Raw genomic sequence first — 24,248 nt, forward strand, 5'->3', positions numbered from 1 at the left:
TATTTAGTTATTCAGTATTCCATACTTTTTTCCCTCAGTGATCAGCAAATATATCCATTTTGTCTGCTCTGCTATTTAACAATTTCTAAACCGTAAGACTATCCAGCTCCTCTCTTACCCTTTATCCCAAGCTTTTTGAACTTTACAAGAGCATAAATCACAGAGTCACTGGGTTCTTAAAACGCTCTCCTGTACTCACTTGACCTTATTCTATATTCTGAAAACTGTCTCTTGGAAGATAACCTCAGTCTCTGACATAATACTGTCCTCTGCAGTGAAAGTATCCTTCTGTTGAAGTTGAAGACTTGGGATGATTATAATGCATTAGAACATTTTCCCCTGCTATTTTTTTCTTTTTAAGTTAATATTTTCCTTGTACTTTATGAACAAGCTGCATTAGTAGCTTTCTAACTTTTTGAAATCTCATTCTTTACTTCTAATAGCTTGTATTTTCCCCCCCTCTAATATAACATCAGACTTATTCAAGTTAATAAATACTGCATTCATTTTCCTGCCAACACTATATTCTTTTTTTTTTTTTCACAGTAGTGTCCATTTTTTCTTTGAAGGATTAATTTGAATTGGTAAACTGTTTGTCCTCTGCTTTATGAATTCTATAAATATTCTTGTAGACTTCACAAGCTTTATAATTTGATGTGTTCTGTTATTCAAAGGTGTAGTGACCTCTATTTCAACATCTAGCTGGGGGGGAGTGGGGGGGAACGAACTTTCCTGCAACAAAACATGTTTTAAATTTTAAGGCATATTTAACTTTCTTGTGAATTTATTCCCTAAATATTGTTCTATGCTTTTATGGTCTATTTCTGATCAGCTTTATACCATTTTTTGATTTACACATTTCAGACTAAGCTGCTGTTTTCCTTTCTTTATAAATCCTGTTAAATTAAAAGCGGGATTTCTAATACCATGGGTTTCTGGGATTTTTCTTAAATGGAGCTTCAGCTCATGATTTAATCTCAAAATCACACGATGGAAAATGACTCATAATTTACAATATTCCTTAGAATGTCATGTAATAGGTGCAGTAAATTTGAAGAAAAATGCATGTTCTCACAATAGTCCTCAATTTTATATTTCCTTACCTCTTGGGTTCAACTCCATAGTCACACTAAACTCATTGGCAATTCAGACATGACGGTGGCATCCTTACAGTGTCAGAAAAATAAAAAATTCACTCCAAAAAAGTATCTTAGCTCAGCAAGAAGTTAATATATATACATATTTACGTAAATACATATTTTTTTTCCAAATGTTTAGTTTATGTATGAAGGAAGGACTTTTCTCTATAAGAATTCATTTACTCAATAAAATCACTTAGAAAGAGTACCACAATAAATGCTTACCTGGAAAATACCTGACAAATCAAATTAAAATAAGTTCAAGTCCAAATTCAGAATTTTTCTGCAGTACTTTCAGACTGGAGTATAATTCATATGCAGGAATGGACTTGCTGTCCCTGGGATTGGAAAATGTTGGTATCTGATTGAAGAGGCTCTGAATGACAAGCTGAACACATCCTTGTGTGTCTGGGCTGCATTCCAGTTTTTGACAATATAAGTGCTTTTCACTTAAGCTAGCAATACCTCCACAGAATGTGTAACTGGACTGTTTAAAAAACATCCCATATATGGTTCTGACACATATTCCTTCCTCTTGAATCCATTGCTATTAGCTCTTAAATCCAATGCCATTACCTCCTTAAACCTCTGATTCAATTTCCTTTTTTATTATTATACTTACGATTATGAAGCAGTGACAGGCATATCTCCAAATATTCAGAGGTCAGCCTCAGTTCGAATAAGCACCCAAAAAGGTAGATATTAATCTGAAGGAGCTAGGTACACATTTAAGGCAGTTTTGTAAGCCATTCTCCTTACTGCTATCATGTTCTTGATAGTAGAAATAAATTTCAGGGCTTAAAACCAAATTGCAGAGGCTTACTTTATTTTAGGACATAATAGTCAAAGTAAAAACTAAAATCCAGGTCACCTTGTATAGAAAATGTGCCAAGATTTTATTTTTTTCCTCTTTCTTTCTTCAACTTGTTTGTGGAGTAAACTATTCTAGGATATTTGTTAAAGTCTTCCTACTGGCATAAAACTATGAGAATCAAAGCTAAATAAATTGTTTTATTACTGTAGGGCCAAATACATAGATGAAGGAAAAGATATAGCCATGTCTTGAAAACTAATGAGTACTAATAATACTAAATTATGAGTATTTAAAATTGCCTGAAAGACTGAGAAACTCTCTTTGAGAAAAAAAACAAAGGAAATGTTATAGAATTTTTTTTCCTTGTCATAGATGACAAGGAAAAAAAAAAAGGACATGAAGAAAAAAATAAAAAAAACACCCATAAAATCTGCTAGCAGACTTTTATAGGCCAGATAAATTTTAAAAAATATTTATTTTGGAAATTCTGCAGGAAATTGCCTTCTAAATCAACAGGTAACTTTAATGATGTTTCTCTTGCAGTATTTATTTTGGTATGTGTTTTGTAGGTACTCTGCTGCTAGTATAAATGTAGAAACTGTAGCTTTCATGTGTATTTCCTCTGAAATGAATCCTTAAATATTTGTGAAGGCCATTTAAAAAATGTGGAATGTGTGTTTTGGTATGTAAGAACTTCTAAATTCCTTTTAGGAAAGGAATCTTTAGGCCAGGTCTTTTACACAGTCCCTGTGGACATTGTGCTGTAAATCAGGGTATAATTTTTAAGTGGTCTTTTTTGACTGCCTTGTTACTAATAATGATCAGAATTTGACCATATTCTCTGGAAAGCAGTCTGCCTTAAGGGCTCTGCCCACCTATACTGTTCTCTGATAGTGACCTGAAGCAGAAAGTTCACCATGGACAGGTGTGTCAAAGCAAAGGGAGATCAGTTTTCAGCCCCTCTTAATTATATTTGTTCAGAAACTGTAAGCAGTTTCCAGGTCATCAGCTCTTGCCACATCAATATTCTCATCTAAGTCAGCTTAAAACTGTATTGAATGAGATGAGAGGCAGCCTTGTGTGGGTGCAGCATTCACTGCACCTGTTACTTAGGAACCACTACCTTCCTTCATCACTGCTTTTGCTTGAAGCCACAGGCTCCTCTCTCAAAAGGAAACTTTCTTTTTTGCCTCTTTACAATGCTTCTCTATGCATTCCTTAACACACCTCCTCTGCTTCATAAAAATGTGCAACTTGAAACACTGTTTTCTTCCCATCTTTGCAGCACAGGAGCCCAACTCCATAAATATGATGATGTTCTTGGTGATTTGGGCTCAGTCAAGGTTTATTGCCTTAACAAACTGTTATCAGCTGAGCTCTGCTTCTCTCTGCATGTTTGCTGTGAGGTGATGCTGTGTATCACACATTTGAGCACCAGAGGATGCCTTGCATGGCCCAGCAGCTCAGCCAATGTGCTGTTTGTGTCTTATTGCTGTAAGACAGGAGCAGGGCTCAACACTCTGCCAGTTACATGGGGAAGGCTTAAAGGGAAAAGTTTTATTACAGCCTCTCATGGAATGTCTTAGAAATTGGTATCAGGAACAAAAGCATATATCAGCCATAGCTCTGCACTCCCACACCTCTCACACATGTGCACACACACATGCACACCATCTAAGCTCTTCAAATATGAGAGAGGGCAGGGCTGTAGGCTATACAGCTGATCAGAAATTTTTTTCTGGGACCACATGAATAAAAAATTTTGATGTGCGCAGCAGTTTACATGAAAGTATATATACAGGTTGTCTTTCCTAATTTCTAGCTCTGGAATAGGAGCTCATACCTTTATTTTACTCAGTTTGTGAAATACTTTGAAGGAGGTGGATGAAAGGAGAAAGGAAGTGGTTTCAGCAGACAAAAATGCAACAATTAAATTCCAGTCTTTGTTCTCAAGGTCTTCTTTTGAAATTACCTAATGAAACTCAACTACATTCTTCTACTTAACATGGTTGTTAATGCAGCTGTCAGGTAGGAGAGAGAAGGAGGTAGTATAATTGAAGGTTTAATTTTGAACTGTATTGTAAACTAGCTTTCATAAAACCCAACAACAGTAAAGTGGTTCATTACATTTTAGAATGTCTGACGTAAATAAGGTCCCTGAGTGTGCGTGATCAATCTTTCCAAGGGCCAAAATATTTTACTGTACCCAAGCTTGATTTCCTTGTTCACGCTGAATAAGCTCAGCTCATATGCATTTAGAAACTGACTTGAATTTTAATTTTATTCTAATGTCTAATTGTTCCTGCTGTGGTTGCCTCTAATTCCTACAAGTAGCCCCTCAGCCTTTGCAGAAATACTCTAGAGATTTTATAAGGTTACTGACTAAATCAGAAATGTGAAATCATGTAAGATTGCAGAGTTACTACACCCAGTGTATGAGAGGCAGAATTTATTCTACTGCCAGTTATCCAGGGAGGAGGAAAGGCATGTTGCAAACTTTTCTGCAGAAGAAAGGCATTTTCTAAGTGTTAGCCCCTTTGTTTGACTGTAATTATTTACAATCCACATTGTTCAACTTCCCCTTTCACTTCACCCCTTGAAGGAGAGAGGAGGCATCTTAGTGTGTAAAGAAGTTCCAAGGACATAACCACTCTTCATTTTGATATTGTAGCATTTTTTTATGATATGGGAGAATTTTTCAGTGTTACTGAAAACCTAACTCCTTCTGTGATCCATTTTATCTGTGCACGTTTCTCTCTTACCTTGTTCACAAAAAAACCAAAACCAAAACAAAACAAAACAAAAACCCCTTAATTTTAGAAAAATGGTGTAGGATGACTGTTGACCAGAGATTCAATTGACCTCAGTGAGTTCAATGCATAGAGCTCTTCATTTTTTCCTTCTTCTTACATAGATTAAAAAGAATACAAGCAATGTCAGTGCCACTTTTCAAATTCATGGCTGAGTTATACACATTTGCTCCTGGCATCCAAGAAAAAACAATTTCCAAAGTTTGAGTGTTGAGTATGGAGCAGAAGTGACAGAACAGTTTGTCAGTGGAGAACATTGTATAAAGCTATTTAAAGATTGTCCTCGACCTTTCCACCTCTTTTAAAGCCTTGTGAGAGAGATTTAAACTTCTCTTTTGCTGGTGGCCTACTGTCAGTTCCATATTTGTGTTTGTTCTCTCCATGCTAGGGATGTAAGAGCACATTATGGGGAGATCTTCCAAATCCTCTTTTAAACTCTTGTCTGAGAAAGAGCCCTCAGATTCTGCCAGGTCAACCTTGGCACTTAAAGTTCAGAGAGATACTTTTCTTTTCTTTATCTCCTCTTAAGCCAACTTTTTACAGTTGGTGGATTGAAATCTGACCTCTATGAAGACTGTGAAAATTGTATTATTGGCACTTATGAGTCAGAGGTTTTCAATACTTTTTAAATGTGAATTTTCTTCTGAGACATGTGTATATATCTATATCTCTATATCTCTATATATTTCTATCTATCTATGCAAATACTTACGCTGGTAAACGACTTGTAAGGCTGTTTTTAGATTGTTTGTACTCAGATTTCTCATACAAAAAAAAATGCTCTACCAGTGGGAATTTTGTCCATTGACAGAGTGTTACAAAGAGTGCTATTTTCAACATAACCTTCAGGAAAAAATAAATACTGATGGTACTTCCATGTGCCAACTTTTTCAGTGCTCACCCTCTCATGTATAATGTTCCAAAAGATAGTACAAGTAGGTACTACTGCAAAGGCACTGTTAATTGCTGAAAAATATTTTTTATATATTGAAGAATCCTACAGAATTCCTGATCTTTAGCCATAAATGTGAAATACAGAAATGGAGCAAGAACTAAGTTACTACAGGGAGTTTAGTATTTTTTTTTTATTTTCTCTTATTCTTAGCTCAGCATCCTCATTTGAAAAGGAACATTAAAAAAGTTGAATAAATGTTGTATTCACAGACAAGGAAAAAATAGCCCACAACTGGGTTAATGTAGCTGTTGGTACTCACATCTAGCTAGTTTGGAGGTGTCATTTTGTGTGTTTCTGTGTCAAAAATGGTGTAGTTTGTGGAGGATCAGCTTTTATTTTGTGTCATATGGGGTGTCATAATTTGACGAAAAGACAGAACATAAGAGCACAGTTGATTTGAAGCAATTTGGAAAGAGTTTCACAAAATGATCATGGGTGAAACAGCACCTTTTTATTGCAAAATCTGTTATTACAAAAAAAGCCTTTACTGTTTACTAGGGTAACATTTGTTCTCTTATAGTCTAAACACAGTGATCATTGAAAATAGTTTTGTTTATGATGACTGTACCTATCTATCAAGTATTCTTATTCAATCACCACTTCTAACAATTCTAAGAGCTAACTGAATTTTTTTTTTCCCTTTATTCCCTCCTTAAAGACAAAGACAGGGGTTTGTTTGCTGCAGGATGGTAATCAGGAGCCTTTCAAAGTGCGACTGCACTTAGCCAAAGATATTTTGATGATCCAGGAGCAGGATGTGATCTGTGTGTCTGGTGAGCCTTTCTATTCTGGTGTAAGTAGTTTTTATTTCTTCTTTAAAATGTTTTTTACAAAGAAAAAGTGCTGTGTGTATGTGTGGTGGGGGTGCATATACACATCTGTATGCATTTGCTCCCATGGACTGGTATTTCATTTTATACTGTTAACACTAAGTGTATTTAAATGTTTCTTTTGTGAATAATCATTAGCAATACTCATCTAAAAAACAGCAATAAGATAATAAGTTTTATGCATGACTGCAGTACTGTTTCTCTTCACTCACCCTTGGGTGTTGGAGCCACTGAATGTGGGAGGAATGACACGAACAGTGGTTTTTGCAGGGCGTAAAAGTACCTCAGTGTACTTAAGTGTCTGAGTGTTGTCTGTGGAGTTGATAAGATACTTAAGGCAGGGCTTTGCTGGTAGAGGACTTACCTTTTATCCTCTGCTGCTTGGGGTCCTTCCTGTGGTAGCCCAGCACGAGGCTTCAGCAGTGCTGTGAGGGTCCCCAGCTTCCACAGCATATCATGTCAGCAGAGATGGAACACTGGGATATGGGGGTTTGTGTGTTGCTGCTTTTACATGATGTGTCAGATTCCTTATTTAAGCATCATGTTGAATTTTGTGCATGACAAACAACAATTATTTAGAAGATCTGTAAAATTTTATATAGAATAAGATTGTGGGGTTTAGAGCTATTGTAATACAAAGTTTTTATTTAATATTAGGAGATAGGCACAAAAATAATAGAAAACATTTAGTATCCGTTTCTAGAGACATTTTTATAGATGCTGTAATTATATTTTGTAGAGATATTTTTAAGATTTATGTGAAACTATCATAAACCTTCTGGTCTCCCTTTGAGAAAAGTTAGATAATCATAGAATTTTGTGTTAAATCTTGTGAGGCGTAGTAGTGTGATATCTGTTTATAAAAATGTTTTGTTAATGCTCTTACATGTCTTATTATTTAATTGCTGCTGTTGCCACATACTTGCATCTCTAAACACAAGTACAATAAAAAAGATGCAAAGCACAAATGAAAAATAAATTGCTAAAATGTTAACAGTGCAAAGAGTGTGAAAGATTAATGAAAAAATGTACCAAATTATCCTTCTCATGATTATGAATATCTCAAGGTGAATTCTTCAGAGCTTTTCTCTGAAACGAGAGGAACACATTGCCTACAGTCTCCACAGAGTCTGGGTTTATTTGCATGACAAATCTGACCTTAGATTCTGACTGTTTCATGATGAAAAAATGCAGTTTTCTAATACAGTTCTGTATATACAGGTCTGTATACTTTATATGGAATATAGATGCTCCTTTTACCAATCAGATTCCTCTGTTCCTCAATAGACTTCCAGCAGTCAGGATAGAAAGAAGTTATGAATTAAAGCTCAAGCTGTAGTTGTTCAATTAGCAACATACACTGTGGCACCATTATTCCACCAACACTATTCTGACATTATTTATTAAAAGATTTTATCACTCAGAAATATGACTTTCATTATTCTGCTGCAATATCTGTAATATCCTGCTGAACTTGTTATTTAAATGTCTTCATGAAATGCATATTAATTTTTTTCCCCTTTTTACAGCAAGGCTTTCTCTTACAGTTTTCCTCTCCTTAGATTTGCAAAGGCTCTGTAGAAAATAATGGATTATTTGCTTCCCCTGTTAAACATCCCCATGTTATTTGCATATTCAATGCATAACTCACTAATTTATTGATATTACTGTGTTGATGCAAAGTTTCTTTTTCCTGGAAGTGTCATTGTTAGAGGAGTGACTTTTGAACACTTTACCATGATTTCCTTTGGGTTTAAGACTAGGTTTGTTAGCAATAAATTCATTCCAAGTAAGGATGATTGGCATTTCACAGAGAGGTAACTGTCCTTTTGTCACAGGTAATTTGAATAATCTTGAATCATGTGCCTTGATTGTATACTGTAATAACATAAATCCCACAGGCTTCCTTTTTTTTTTTTTTTTTTTTTTTTTTTTTTCTATTTTCCCTCAGTTTTATTCCTGATTTATTAGGTTTAATTTGTTTGTTTGTTTGTTTTTCTTATGCTTTACTTATTTAGTTGATTTTGTTTTGTTCTTTCTGTCATTCTAGATAACTGACTGCATTTATCTTTCTTTTACCTGAATTCTACAAAGCAAGGGTTTTCATTAATAACTGACATTGAATACCTCAGAGAATAAACTCTTTAAGCATAAATATAAAATTTGTAACTGAGGAACGGTAATATTGTTAAATTTTAAAGACAAGTAGCTACAGTAAAAGTAATTTTTAATCTGTTTAAAAAATAATCTTCAATTAATTTGATTATAAGGTTTTGTTGTATCACTGCTGCACTGGTATGGAACGAAAGGCTGTGTTTCTAGTTCAGAACAGTATCTCTTCTGTTTGTTGTGTCTGAATCAATTTGCATGCTCCTCTGTGTAGGACAGACTTTAAACAGGCACTTAACGTTCCAGCAGCATCCAGATCTGCATCCTGCAGAATAATCTAAATAAAATCAATGGCTCCTTAGGAATGAAGTGCTGTTTAATGTGAGCGTGTGGGATAAGGACCTAGTTCTTAATTTGGAAGACTTCCTTTTGGTGTTAAACAGTTCTAGTTTCCAAAACTAAAGAGGTGGAAAAAAACATTGTTTCTTCTTTCATTGTATACAGTTTGAAGTGAGAAAATAAAATGTATAAAAGATTATAAGCAAAATAAATTCTATAAGTTCTATACACAAAAAAAATAAAGCATCCGTTTCTTTAGTGAGATGAAAAAAAAATAAGTGTTAATGAGGGTCATGCAGCCTTTGTACCTAGAGTAATTCCGTACAGCATCAACCATCATTGAAATGATCATAAAGTACATCTAAATCTGAGCATCAGTTGCATCAATAAGTATTAAATATATTTATTTTTGTGTGCAATAAGAAAGTCTTGCTTTCCAAGACAAAGAAATATAGCAGGTTCAGCATCATGCTGCTAGCAGATATCCAATGTATAGCTGAGCTCTCGTGCAAATGACCGAAAATGGTATGAGAACATATTGTGAAACTCAAAGTGTAGAAGGAAGTGTTGTTACTAATACAAATCAAATCCTTGCCTGTAGAGAGGCTTTATATCATGGGAAGTGTATGCCTCAGTTGGAGTAGCTCATGTTGGAAGATAAGACTGCTGTCCCTTAGGTCAGGTACACCATTTTCTCCCAGAGCAGCTACAAAGTGTCCCAAAAACAGCTGAACTAAACCATGTAGGAACCTCATCACTATTGATGGAAGAATTAGATAATATCTTTATATATTCTTTTAAGCATATTTCTTGAGTTACTTGAAATTATGCTCACAAAAGGTTGCTGTATGATGTTCCATATAACAACGTGCGGCAAGGCAGCTCCCACACTTTTTAGACGTACGTGTGAATAGCCTGGACTAGCCAGGACAGCCTAATGCTGAACTTGGTGACAGCTGTGATGGGAGAGGAGATAGCCTAAGGTATGGCATATCTGAAGTAGAATTGTTCCTAGGAAAGATTTTTGATATTGGCCATTCCAGAATCAATATTTTTATTTTACAGCTAAACCTTACAGTTTCTATCACCTTTCATGAACATCTGAAATTGAAGGGAAAAGATTATTGTGCTATATCAAGATAAGTTGTTTATCTGTCTAGGAAGCTGTGGATTTTCTTTAATAAATTCTGTTTATTAATTTTGTACTCAGAATTTTTTCTACACATAGAATCTATGTGCATGTGAGATCCATAAATTAAGGATATGACAATGTACCATCTGACAGGCTGGATGATTTCAATCAGCTACTCTTTTTTCTAAAGGAATCAAAATAAACTGCAAGCAGCTGGCAAATTGTTAGCTACCGGGATAGTTTGCATTTTTACAAAATTTTCTTAAATGTTCTTTTAAAGGTTCATAGATTTTACAAAATACTGCTATCTCACCTGACACTAACACACGGATGAGTCACATTTCTTTCAAGTAATTTATTTCTATGCTGTTGTGCAGTAAACACATTAATTCATTAAACATTAATAAGTTCTTTTAGTGGTTTGATTTTTTTAATTAAGGATCTTTGTGGGAAATTTTTGTGAATGTCAGTCATAACTCAATACTAATAAAAAGGGAATGAAAGGGGCTTTTTTTTAAATTGATAGAGCAACAGCTCTCAAAGTAGCATGGCATTTGTCCAAGCGTTTAACTGAGGTTGATACAATAGTATCTAAATGTAGCCTATGGATTGTAATTGGTTTTACAATAAAGAAAAAACTATCAATAAACACCTTTACCAGGGCCAGGATGTAACACTTTCACATTTTTGCACTGCAGCCAGATCTGTTTTCTGATATTGTTAACCACACAATCATTCTTTTTTTTTTTTTTACTGTAAACATAAAAAAATATGATATTTCACTTTTAGAGTTGTCCTTATGCTATTGTGAAATCAAGTCCTGAAAGATTCATAAATATATACAAAGCTCATAAAATATTTAAAAAATTAGTTGTTAGAGATTGTTTATTTTTTTAGTTTAGTATAAAAAAGTAATTTAAATTAAAATCTTTACACAATAGAATATTTTTCTTGATTTTTAAATTTCAATAATACAGTTATTATTAATTTTTAAGAATAAATTTAAATTCAGAACACATCACTTAATGATGACATGCCTGGGAAGTGACATGAAGTTATTACATTTTCTTTGCTTGAATATTTAGTTTATTGAGATTTCCTGAGATTTAGTTTATATTTGTTACGTTGGATCGTTCTCTTTTGAAAACTATGAATTTTCTTGTCATATATTTTAGTGTTGATAAAAGAACACTAATTATTTGATAACTAACATTAGCAATTTTAATTAATAGAAATAGAAGAAAAAATTAAAAGCTTAAAATGGTAAATAATAGTTTTGACTTATTCTCTCTATTGTCTTTATTTACAATTTTGATTCTGAGATGTGGCTGAATATTACAAACAATGCCAAGATGAAACTCCCTATCTTGGAGAGAATTGCAAATATGTGCACAGATAGGTCACCTTTCAAGCACTTTCCATTCTTGTTACCTTCACAAAGTAAGAATCTTTGGAGTTTTTTTATCTTGTTGGTATCTGTCAGCTATTCAGTGGAGTGAATCCATTTTTTTCACTGAAGTCGTCAAGTATCTATCAGATGGGGGTAACTTTCTTCCCCCTGCCAATCTGGACAGCTTTAAAGTGACAACCTGACAGATATAAATATGATTATTTAGGCAAAGCCTAGGGCAGCTTATTTTCTGCAGCTACTTAAAAGTAAAATGTAAAGCAATCAACTGAGGTTAAAAATGCCATTTATAATGCCAGATTTGAAAGAAAATAATAACTTTTCCTCATTGGAAAAAGGCTTTTCCTCCACAAGAAAGAAAAATAATGCAAATCAGAAAAAAGAGAACCCAAAACATTGATCAGTGGCAGTGTATTATGTAAGACAGTAGCTGGAAACTATGGAGAATGTTTGTCGCGAAACCTGGTGCGAGTTCAGATCCTGACCACAGGTTTATAGGTTTCTCTTTTATTTCCATATTAAGAAATGCAATATTTCTGAAATGTATCAATTGTATGAGTAGAAATTTTACAAGCAGGTGTTTAGGTGGATCTTTCAGCTTCCAAGAGTAGGCTGCAGGACCGGGAATATTTTGAAGTAAGAACAAGTGATTGGTTGAGAGCTTTTTTTTTTTATTGTAGTCACTGTTAACAGCCTACATGACAACGCTGTGTTTGCCATCCTCAGTCTCCAGCACAGCTGCAGAGGAAGGGAGATTCCCAGTCAAACAGGCCCTCCCTTACTGCCAACCTCCTCCAGTTGCATGAGGAACTGAAATAATGGAAAAAGCTTCAAATGCCACATGATGGAAGTTGTTAGCAGATGAGCAAGTCTGCTGGCAAACCTTGTTAACACTATTAATTCAAATTGGAAATGTGACTGACCTGTGTCCTGTGTCCTTTCCACTTAGAATGAGCATAAAGCTTGCCTATGTAAATTAATCCAAAGAAATGTCACTATGAAAGAGCAAGGCATTACCAGAAAGAGAATTTAAAACCTTGAAAGTGTATGCAATAATTGAATAAAATTTTTGAAATTCCCATTTTCTTACTTCAAAAGGTAGTAGGATTACTAATAGCTGAAAAGCTATATGAGAGTGTGGCCTTGAATGTATTATGGTATCAAATGTTAACAGGTTGTTCCATGAAGTTGCCACCAACATATTTATTTTATCTTTATAGTGTTACATTTTAAAATTTTTGTTCTAATATTTTCCTCCTTTTTTTCCTCCTACATGTTTCCATGTCCCTGTGCTATTGTAGAGTCCTCTCCATGTCTATTCCTTTTTTCCCACCTACTGTTTTGTGCTGCAGACCTTTCAGCTCTTTATCATGTTCTTCCATACATAAAATACCTTGGTCTCAGTACTATCCTCAGAAAAGAGAGGTCTTGTTTTCTGTCTGTACCCAGACAAACTAATTCTTCATACCTTTACTCTTGTAAGATGAATATCCACATTCACCAGATGAATAACCACACACTGGGAAAAAGGTTGAGAAATGGTATATTTAAGTTTCACATGCTGTTATTTCAGTTTTGTGAAGATTTTTGAAGTTTCCTCATCCTTTTGTTCAACATGTATTTGACTTCTTTCATAGAGACACATAGAAACATTATTAGATTATTGGATGCCATTAGATTTATATTATACAAGACAGATAGTTTGAAAAGATTGCTAACTAAATATTCTTTTTAAGAGTCAGTTAATCAATTATAAACTTTCTTTTACATCACATGCCAGTCAGTATGAAATACTTGAATTTTTACTCCACTCCAAGATGTAACTTAAAAATTAACATTAATTCTTGACTAAATATAAATAGTTAATTATTGCCTAGGATTCTCTGTTTTCCTTTCCTCCCTATTTACTGTTGCTCTGTGCTCACATTGTCATTATTCACTTCTGATCTCACTTATGATGACATTTATGTTCCCCAGAAGTTCAGGTGGATTTTAAGGAGAAATTTTAGTAGATCTTTAAAGAAAGCCTCAAAAACATTGTTTCTGTTTCACTGCATAGCTCTGAGGAAGATTATTTTATTTTATTTTTTTTTAGCAAAACTCTACACTGTCCTTTCCAGTCAATTTTCTGAGAGGCATGGAAAATGCTGAGAATATTTTAGCAGCTTCATGTTTTTCAATAAAATGATGACCACTTTTGTTCCATTCCAGGAAACAGCAAGAACACTACTCTGAATCTTGCTTTTAAGGGTCTTAGGAGCTCTAACCTTCCCTCTGCTTGGTATAATGTAGATAACAAATGTGAAAATGGAACTACAAGCTCACTGAACACTGAACTAAGTATCTTTTCATCTGAACCAAGTTTTATTTTGTAAATTTGGAGATGAAGTTGCTTTTGGAATTTGCAAATTCAATCATAGAATATCGTGTGCCGCAAAAAGAGAGGAAAGCATAAAAATATTAATAGAGAATCAATGGAACATCAGTAATTTTAACCTGAACACTACAAATATTCAATCATGATACTTAGAGCACTTACTCACTTGTACATTTTTTTATTCCTTCCAGAGATCTTACTGTGTTTTATTAATGAATAGTTGTAAATCGTTTTAAGAACTTAAAGCTATTAGACCAGAGAAAAGCATTTTATTATTGTTATTGTTCATTTGAAATGTTAATTAAAGGCATCAGAAAAAATTAATTTGCTTCAGATTGCTGGTTAAACTTCTTTAGTGCATTAATCATTATAATAAAAATACATTACAATATAGTGCTTTGCAGACAATGTATATTCCATTCACCTGGGTTGAAAATGGCACCTAAAATTAAGCTTGGTTTGGGGTTTTTGAGGGTTACATAAAATAAGTCATGTGCAAATCAAAAATTAAAACTTGGACAAAGGAGTTTTCTGCCAAAACATTTCAGTGCAAGTATCTACCATCAAAATAAAGATGCAAGTGAAAAGGGAGGGATTTCTCCAGTTAAATTTGACATCCTGCCTCTATACTTGATGAAGTTGATTAACAGCTAATTTGGACACATGCTTTGACCCACCAGGATTGAATGTGTTTATTTTTTCTTTATTGATTACAAAAATAAACTTGCCTTGACCAGTAGCTGATTAGAGCTGGGGCTTGATCCCAGTCCAAAATTCTGGTGTGTGAAATGTCTGATGCTTCTAACTGTTTTGGAAAAGCTGTTTCACTATAAGGTTTATGTGGGGTTTGAAAGTGTAGACTAGGGGGTTATTGATGGTTTACTAAAGAAATATATAACTTGTATAGAATTCTGATTTGTACTTTTGAAGGTCATTTGCATGTTGTTGTTACCTAACTTGATGTAAAGAAAATGTAACTCTGCAGTTAAGCAAATTATTATTTCTTTATTGTAAGACTGAGAGGTGTGTTGAATTAGCCTAGATTAAATGCAGTGCAATGACTTCACTGCACATAACACATCAGTCAAGTGCATGTAGTTTCCAATATGTTTTTGGAGTGAAATTCAGTTCAGTAACTCTCCAGTCCCAAAATTTTTAATATCAGCTTTCAGTGGAGACAGAAAAGAAACTAGAAAAAATAGTAGACAAAACCCTCTGATAAATTGTGTTGTGCTGAAAAAGTGTCTTGAAGTTTTTCTGGTTTCCTTCCTTGCTTCTATACAGTTTTGCCTATTTAGCAATCTTCTATGCTGACATGCATTTTTTTTCACATAAAAAAAAGTAATGCTGAACTCCAATGTGAAATGTTTCTAGTTTTCTTTCAGACAGCACTGGCAAACTCACAGAAGCCCCTGGATCAGATGTTTGCAGGACTATCTTGAGTCTGCCTTTGCTTGAGTGAAAACCAAAAAATACATTTTATTTACTCTTTTTTTATGGGTACTTATGTTTGTGTTGGGCTAAGAAAGACCACAAAGACAGAAATATTCTGCAGTATTGTTTTCTAATTAGATTTTTTTTTTAAATGTAGCTTCAGCTTAAAATATGTTCAAATGCCAGTACTTACAGTGACTACAGACATATTATGAACTACAAATTTTATGAAGTTACATGTTTTTCACTGAGAATATTACTTTGTTTGAAATTGAATCTGTGTGTTATCCTTTATTCCATTCATGGTTGATGTAACACTAGCCAGTTCAAGCCAGTTTAGTGAAAGGTTGCTATTTTTCAATGTCATCTCAGCAGGAGTGTGTTCAATTTGATTTGAGCATGTGTAACAAAAAATACCAGAATATGTTGACTAGAGTGTACAAGTCAAGCTCCTGTTCTTGACTCCTTGTTCAACACAAGCTGGAGGTGGAAATGAGATGAAGTTAACAGGAAAAATACAGCTCCCAGTGGAACCTCAGCTGAGTGCTTTCTGTTCATTTATGTAAACTCAGCATAGACCACACATCAGACTGTAACTATATTGGTTTATCCTGAATATATTGTCAGTACCATTAACTGTGTCTGATACATTGACAGACAAAAGATTTTCTGAGTCCAGTTTGTGGCCTTAACCCAATTTATGGGAACTGCATTATCCAAGTTCCTATTTAGAGGTTTACATTAAAAATAAAAATTGAAGTGTTTGGCTATTTAACAGCAAAATATATACCTTGTTCTTATAATAAATATTTGCAAGCATTTCACATTTTGCAAGCATTAGCCTAAATGAATAAATGGTAGTCTCATTTTCGGCAATCCATTTTGACTCTCAGTCCGAAATATTGGATGTGTTTACTCTTGCTCTTTCCACAGTTACACAGTTCATATTTGTCACAAACATGAAAAAAAAAAGCCAAGGTGACTTGATTTTCACCAAACTTCTGCAATTACAGTTTCCAAAACTTTTATGTGGTAATTTTACTCTGTAAATAAAGGAATAAAAAAATACTTCTGTATATATTTCATCCTTTCTGTCACTATTGCATTCCTCCTGATCTCTTCAAATCTGACTGACATTGGCAATCTGTGCTGATTTTGCTGAAATAAATACAGTTAAATGTAACATACACACAGACTTATGCCATGTGATACATATGTAGGTAATTAAATGAGTATAAAATCTAGACCACATGTAGAGGACATTCAGAATCTATGAAATTGATATTTTTGGATCTGGATATATGGTATATCTGATGCTACGTAATTTTGCCACTACCTAAATATACTAATTCTAAATGGTCTGTGGTTATAAAGTCAACAGACAGACTAGGAATAAAACAAAAAAAGTCTTTTCTGCAAATGATCATATCTGAGCGACAGACAGTAGTCTTTTTATAGAAGAAAATTTTTAGACAAGGAATATAAAATCAAATTAATATAATATAAAATATATTGAAAATAGAATTAAATTAAAAAGACAGGCTGCTTTTAATAACTGTAGGTTATAGGTTACGATTTTTAAGCCATTGCTCTGAGATCGTAAGTGGCTGTTTTTGTATTAGCTTCTGGTGTTTCTGGTTTATTTTATTTATTTATTTATTTTTAATTTGGATTGTTACTGTGCTTTGAAATGAATTCATGCAATGTGTGCACTTATTACTCTTAGGTCAAGATCAGTGAGTGGCCTCGGTATGCACAAGTTGTTTTCCTTTCAGATGAAGCTGAATTGGGAAATGCACTGCAGGAGTGCACAAGTAGTGATCAGCCTGTGTGTGGGACCAATTTAGGACTAGTCAAGGCCTTAACCTCTGAAATGTGTGTGTTGTGCCATAATTGTCCAGCTCTAAAGTTCTTGTTTTTATGCATTGCAGTACTTGCTAGGATGGTGTGAATTAAAGAATATGTTTTAATGGGTTTTTTTTTGAGACAGGATCTCTTCTTCCAGATTTTGTCTTTCTCCTGTCGAGCATAGATTTCATGGGATTTTCATTTCAGGAACTCAGAACTTCATTAAAACAACAAAAATCAATGTTGAAAAAACTTCAGTATTGAAGTATGAATATAGTTGTTCTGGCAGAAGACATTAAATCTGGCAAAAATTGATTTATTTTTTCCAGGAAAGAACAGTAACAATTAGAAGACAGACCGTAGGAGGATTTGGGTTAAGTATAAAGGTAAGATGTTTTTTTTGTCTATTTATTGCATATTTACCCAAAGTGTGTCTGTATATAATCAGTGTTACTGTTAATGAGTGCAAACTATTTTAGAGGACTAGAAACAAGACAGGAAACATATTCTTATATGTTGGATACTGTTACAGCAGGCAACCAGAACTATGCTGCCCTATGAAATGGAAGGCAATCATTCCCTTAAAATTCAAGCTGACCAACTCTGTAATAAGATTTGATATAAGAGCTGAGAAATATTTTCAACTGTATAGACTGTACTCATGTTGAGCTTCTCTCTAATTTAAATATTTATTAATGAATGCTAAATTATAGTGGCGGGCACATGGAACGGCCAGTAAGTTCATCATCAATTCTGCTACAAAGAATATCACATTAATCCACTTCTATTCATTAGTGGAACAGAAAGTGTAATTGTGTGCTCTTATTGTTTATTTTTCTGCTGATCAAGCCCAGACAGTAATTTATCATGTTACCATGTTTTTGCTTTTGTCAGTAAGATTTAAGAATGCATACAAGTGTAGGTGATCCTTTTTAGAAGAGAGAGGAAGGGTTAATAATTTTTGTCATTGTAATCTATGATTTTGAAAACCTTAGCTTTGAATCTGTGTGTCAACACAAGATTAATTTTATCTTCTAAACACAGCAGTTCTCAGTCTCAAGATAGCAGTGGAAAAAGTGAAGTGTGCTTCACTTAAATGCAAGGAGGCCAAAATTATGCATATAAACAGAAAGTATAGGTTTTTCTATGAACTTCTGCTAGTACTGACCTTATAAGTGACTCATAAGAAGGATTAATGTGCATTTGTTGTCATTGATAAGAATATGACTGAATAGAATTTTTAATTTTTAAAAATGTCTTAATGTGCTTGCTGTTATCTTGTTGACCCATGAAGATCTCTGTTCAAGGAAAACTAATTGCTATTTTGTCACCAAAGCTTCTCATCAGTTTGGTCAAAAATACTCAAGTTTTTTTCCCTCTGGTATCATTATGGGTTACAGTGCAGTGAATAATGATGAAGTAATGAATGTCAGTGTAAAATCAAGTACATGGGTAAATGAGCTTTTATTTAGATGCTGCTAAGAAATAACTGGTTAAAGGACTTTAGATAATTGGAGAGCAAATCTCAAGAGTCAATAAACTTGATTTTACATGTGCTTCACCAGGAGTTATCATTTAGAATTAGCATCGCTGACAATCTCAAGATCACATTTTTTAAGTATTGTATACATTTCATAAAATAAGTTATAATTTAGAAATATAAATTAAATAGTGAATGTTCAATGATCTTTCTTAAATGAGTAAAGATACTCTTAACTTTTTTGAGTAAGATATTTATTTTCTAGGATTATTTTCTATCATGGATGTTTTCATCAGAATTAACCAAAGTATTGGAAAGGTAAAGATACAAAGTCAGGTGTGAATAGAAAATTTTTAATTTTTTGAAATAACCAGCAATCAGATGATGAAATCCCTTCAAAAATGTCATTAAGAGCAGAGTTCTCTTTAGAAAAAGGAAACTCAAACTTGCTTGGATGGCATAGATTAGATAATGAAAATGACAGTGTTAATTCCATGGTCCAGGATGTTCTGTATATGTGTTTCAGGTAGTATGATTTATTACTTTAAAATTAATTTTTTTCTAAAAAAATCTATCTATGTGGGATCTTTATTACTAGTTCTACGTTCTCACAAAGATCGACAAGCAGCTGGATAGCCAATACAATCTGAAAAAAAAATTAAATAATCTATTATTATAATTTTAAACTAGTGTAAGAAACAACTTAGAATGGGAACTTGCAGTAAGTTTTCATTTTTATTTTAGTAGGCAAACTTTTTGGAGACTTACTGAAATGGACTTATTTATGGCATGAACTGACATATCAGATTCAAATACTCTGAAAAGTGCCAATTTTCTGTTTAAAATGTGTCATTCAATCATGGTTTGCTTCTTGCAGATGAATAAAAGTTTGCTGCTATGTTTTTGTTTTGTTTTTTAAGATTCCTGAACTTTAATAAAGAACTTATATTTGTTATTAATTTTAAATAGGAATGTAATAATTTAGAGATTGTAACATACAGCACAGCCAGAAAGTACAAGTTATCCTGAAGGAGTGAGAAGGACTGAGACCTCTCCTCCTTGTGTCAGTAACTTCCATAGCCCCTCAAACTATAATAGTTTTAGTTTCTGCTGTCCTACTACTCCTGGACTAATTAAAAATAGGGGTTATTTGGGGACTTGCTTTCTGGCTGTGCTGTATGTCAGAGGATGCTGTTTATCTGAGGTGTTAATTACAGCAGTACAGTGATTAATGATACTCCCTTTAGAACACTTGCTTGGGCTTTGTTATGAATTTGCCTAATTTTGGCAATCAGGTCTGGGGCATTATTGAATTTATTTATTTTTTTTTCTGCTGACTTAAAACATCCATTTACCGTCAGAAATCTCACATGAAAAAGTCACCTTTCAACTTGCTCTTGAATAAATTTTGAAAATGTCTTATCCCACTGCAAGTATTTTGAGCTCCTGGAATTATTCTTTTTTCTGAAGAGCAGAGGACAAATTATTAATAATTCCAAAATTAAAGTATTTTTTTTTTAACTTGTCTATGAGGAAACTCTTCTCTTCTCTTATAAACTGGGTATTCCAACTATATTTGTAAAAATCAGAGATTCAGATAACTGCTTAAAAAAAACCCAAAACCATGATATAAGGTTGACTTTTGTTCAGGACCTAAACTTCAGCCCTTGAATAAATAGGTTATAATCCACTCTTTTAGGGTTTGAAAACCTGGTGTTTGGCTATATGTCTTAGCTGAAGTTAATGGTGAAACTGTGGTTGAATTTGAAGCAGACCTGCTCTGGTTTACACTCTTCTGAAGGAATTATTTTCTCTTTTCTGAAGCCTCCTGTTAAATGTTTGTGTGTAGATGTAGAATTTGAGAAGTGTAATATTTCAGTCATTTATCACATCTCTGACAAGCTTGAGATGCAGAACCTTGACAAAAGATGCTCAGTGTATGATTTCTGAAAGAACATCCTGTTTTTCAATAATTGGAGTGTAGTGTTCCTGAAGAAATAGGCAGCAAAATTGATAGTTCATTAAAGAAATTGAGGTTTTTGGTTACAGTCTGACTTCTGGCCACCAGGACTCGGTGCACTGCCATTATCCTGCATCTGTTTTGATAATTATTTTAAAATGGTGAACAGCATCACAGATCTTCTGAGATTCAGTTTGACGTTCCAATATAATTCAATCAAAAAATTCAGTGTACAAAGACCTTAAAGCTGTTTTTGCTAATGGAAATGCTTTCTTTTAGTATGAAGTCAATAGTCCCCTACATTGTCTAACCCTGATGATAGTGAAGTCCAACAATTGGTCTGATCATTTATAAACTCTTTTTAAGAAAATAAAAAAATAATTTCCGTGTTATACTTAAAATCAAAAAACCCCAATCTTTGTCAATTAAAGTTACTGCTTTCAATTGACCTATTTTTCATATGTCAAATACTTCTGAAAAAAAAACTTTCGGACAAATCTTTGGGAGTGTATCATGTGACACTTTGAAAAGAGGTGTGGGTGACCTCTCAGCAGTAGTGGCCAACATCCAGTGACCTTCAAACAGCTGCCAGTGATTAGAGCTTCCTTTGCCTCTTCTAGCAGGATCACCTCCACAGGTGGGTAGCTGCTGTTATTCCAGGCTTATCCCTGCTTAAGGAAATAGGACAAAGAAAATTTACTTGACAAAGATCATTGTTAGAGTCTTGTAGAGGTCTGAGCCATTAAGTTTTCAATACCACTATTTGATGTATTTCTGTCCATCCTTTGGTCTGAGGTTGTAACTACATGTACGTACTAGAGGAAGAGAAAATTTAAAGCAGTGGAAAAGTTGCTTCTGTTCCCAGAGGTTTCTTCAGAACAAGAAAATAAGTATGAAAATAAGTTCAGGGGATACCCTGAAAAAACAGATATTAGACATGTATACACTTTTTTCCTCTACAGGACAATGTAGTATGGAGAAGTATTCTCAAGTTTGGAGAATCCAGGATGCAAGGCTGGAATGTCAAGCTGAAGTAGCATTCAACAAGATGTTGGCAGGATATATACAGTTTGCTACAAATTGCTGACAGTGACTGGGTATTGATAGCTGGTCAACTATTTGCTGCTTCCAGTTTGATTGTTTTCTTTCTTAAAACAGCAGGCACTACATCCTTTTACTAATTTAAAAAGAAACCTTCATACAGGTCAGAGTCAAATAAAATGAGAGGAGATAATTCTCTCCAGTAGAACACTACTGAAAGCTTCCTCAGATTGTAGTGTAAATGTATTTAGGTAGATTCAGTACAATGAGGGAGGAATAATCATGTTGTGTGCATTGCAGACTGGCTTAGTAATAAAAATAATTTCTGACTTTAATTGACCTCTGGTCTAAGGAGTCAGGGAGGCCGTTTTAAACCTTACACTTCTTTTTGGGGCTTTAAATATCCTGGATAGTGCAACATATGTGTAACATTGGAAGCTTAGGAAGAAGGAGACACAGCTATTTTTTCTGTTTGTTTGAAAAATTTTGATGAAATTATATTTGCACGTGACTAGAAAGTTTGGAGGGTACTGGTTAAAACTTACAAATTTATTGAGCTTGAACTCATTATCTGCAGTGGAGCCAACTTTTACTGTTGTTGCTCTTCTGGTGAAAACTGCTGAAAGATATTCAACAAACTATAATGCTACAATTTATTTAGCCTGGATACATGTCTCAGCCTAACTGAAATGATGGTAGCCTCTGGTTTTTGTGGAGTCAATACTCAGTCTGTGCTAGAAATACCAATATGTTCCATTCTTGTCAACACTCATCTCATGCAATGCCAGTAGAACTTTACCTGTGTATTTTTTACATATAATTGTTGTAATATTACTGAGATCCCTATTAACTCAGTGTTTTTAGGACTATTTGCATTGATAGCCACTAGCAAAAGGAATTTATCCTATTTAACATTCTGTAGTTTCACAGGAAATTGATCTTTATTCCATTACAGAAAGAGGTGTTGAGTGCAGGGTTCTGTTCAGTTTCAAACACTTTGATATTGCATGAAGAAGGGAAGTGTGCCGTTCCTTAGGGATTGAAATACCTATGTCAGTCCTTTTCACAACTTGGCTCTGGATGCCTGGACCTAAAAAAGCCATAATTTCCAAAGTAAATTTCTCTGCTGAAGAGTAAGCAAACACTGAACCAGGATTCCTAGGCAAAACAACAGTGTGGCAGACATTGGTTTCTGGTGACCTGAATTTGTACAGCTTGCAGCTGGGGGTATGCTTTGATGCTCTTGGCAGAGGAAAAAGTATTTGTGTCTCTCTGTATATTTGCCTTTACCTTCCTTTGAATTTCCTTTTCATTTAAGATTTATTTGTATTACTTTGTTTGTAAGCACCATAAATGTTTCCAGTCCCAACAGGACAAATTGAATGAAGCAACAGCATTGAATTGTTGTTGAACTGTTGAAGCTATCATCTGGTTTTCCTTTATTTTTCCCTGTTTATTGAACACACACTGTTCCATTTCTTAATGTTTCTTTTTCTGTTCCTTGTTGCTTATGCCACTGCTTTCCTCACTCTTTGTGCTTGTGTGACAGACAGAAACAAATAAAGGCTGCTTTTGAGATGAAAAGTGCAAACCTTCTTACTTGTGCTTTTATTTACCTCCTTCTTACCAGCGTGAAAACTAAGTGGTCGCAGTGTGGTTGCCATTGTTGGATGTCCATTCTGCTTTTACGGGGACACATTTCATCCATTAGGCTCTTCAGAATTCACAGAAACTGATGTCCTTTTTCTTCAAGTCTGATAGAGTTCTGAATTCACTGAGTGAGCTAATGATGGCAACTGAGAACGTCAGACAATAAGGGATTAATCACAACCAAATATTCATTTAAAAAGAAGGAAGTGCAGAATCAGAGTTATTTGCTCAGTGTCTAAAATGTCTAAAAACTACATTTAGAGAAAGGGTAAAATCTAAGCAAAAAGATATTTTTAGTGACTGATGAAGATTGTAATTTATTTTGTTTTCAGGGTGGAGCAGAACATAATATTCCAGTGGTCATTTCTAAGATTTCCAAAGAACAAAGAGGTGGGTATCAGTTATCAGCTTATTACACTAATTACATTAATGTACCCTTTAAAGAAAGATATATTAAATCTTGAGATTCTTTACTCAGTGTGAAACAAATACTATTGTCAAATTCTTTCTCTCCCATGTCTTTATGACCTCTCTCTTCCTCAGAAACCTTTTCCAGAAAAGTACAGGATTGATATTTGGAATAGTTTTTATATTTATGTGTATATATATATATATATATATATATATATTTAGGAAAGATTATTGCAAAGCATTATTTTTAATATGAGAAATAGGAAGGTATTGATAGAATGGAAATTATTAACAAAATTAACAAAAAAGCAATGATTTAGAGGCTTTGACTTCCCATTAGTTTTTTTGTGGAAGCTGTAGCAGATGAAATGTTTGGCTCTTAAATCATGGTAACACAGCAGGGGAATGCATGACTTTTTAATTTGGTTAGTCAGGTAGTATTGAGGCATAAAGTCTTGACCATACTTATTTTCAATAATAGCAGAGCTGGTGCTGAATTTCTGTATTTTTT

General features: G+C 34.0%; 1 protein-coding gene across 2 annotated transcripts in view; it reads left to right on the plus strand.

The window, feature by feature from the left end:
• The window catches only part of SNTG1 (syntrophin gamma 1), a 318,531-nt gene that overhangs the window by 163,019 nt on the left and 131,264 nt on the right, over window positions 1–24,248 (plus strand). For both annotated transcript variants that reach the window (XM_015619338.2, XM_033512256.1), the window contains exons 3-5: window positions 6,377–6,511; window positions 17,525–17,581; window positions 23,659–23,716. In XM_015619338.2, the coding sequence (XP_015474824.1) occupies window positions 6,377–6,511; window positions 17,525–17,581; window positions 23,659–23,716 (250 nt within the window). The remainder of the gene's footprint in view (window positions 1–6,376; window positions 6,512–17,524; window positions 17,582–23,658; window positions 23,717–24,248) is intronic.

Source organism: Parus major, chromosome 2, assembly GCF_001522545.3.
Source record: "Parus major isolate Abel chromosome 2, Parus_major1.1, whole genome shotgun sequence".
Classification (NCBI taxonomy): domain Eukaryota; kingdom Metazoa; phylum Chordata; class Aves; order Passeriformes; family Paridae; genus Parus; species Parus major.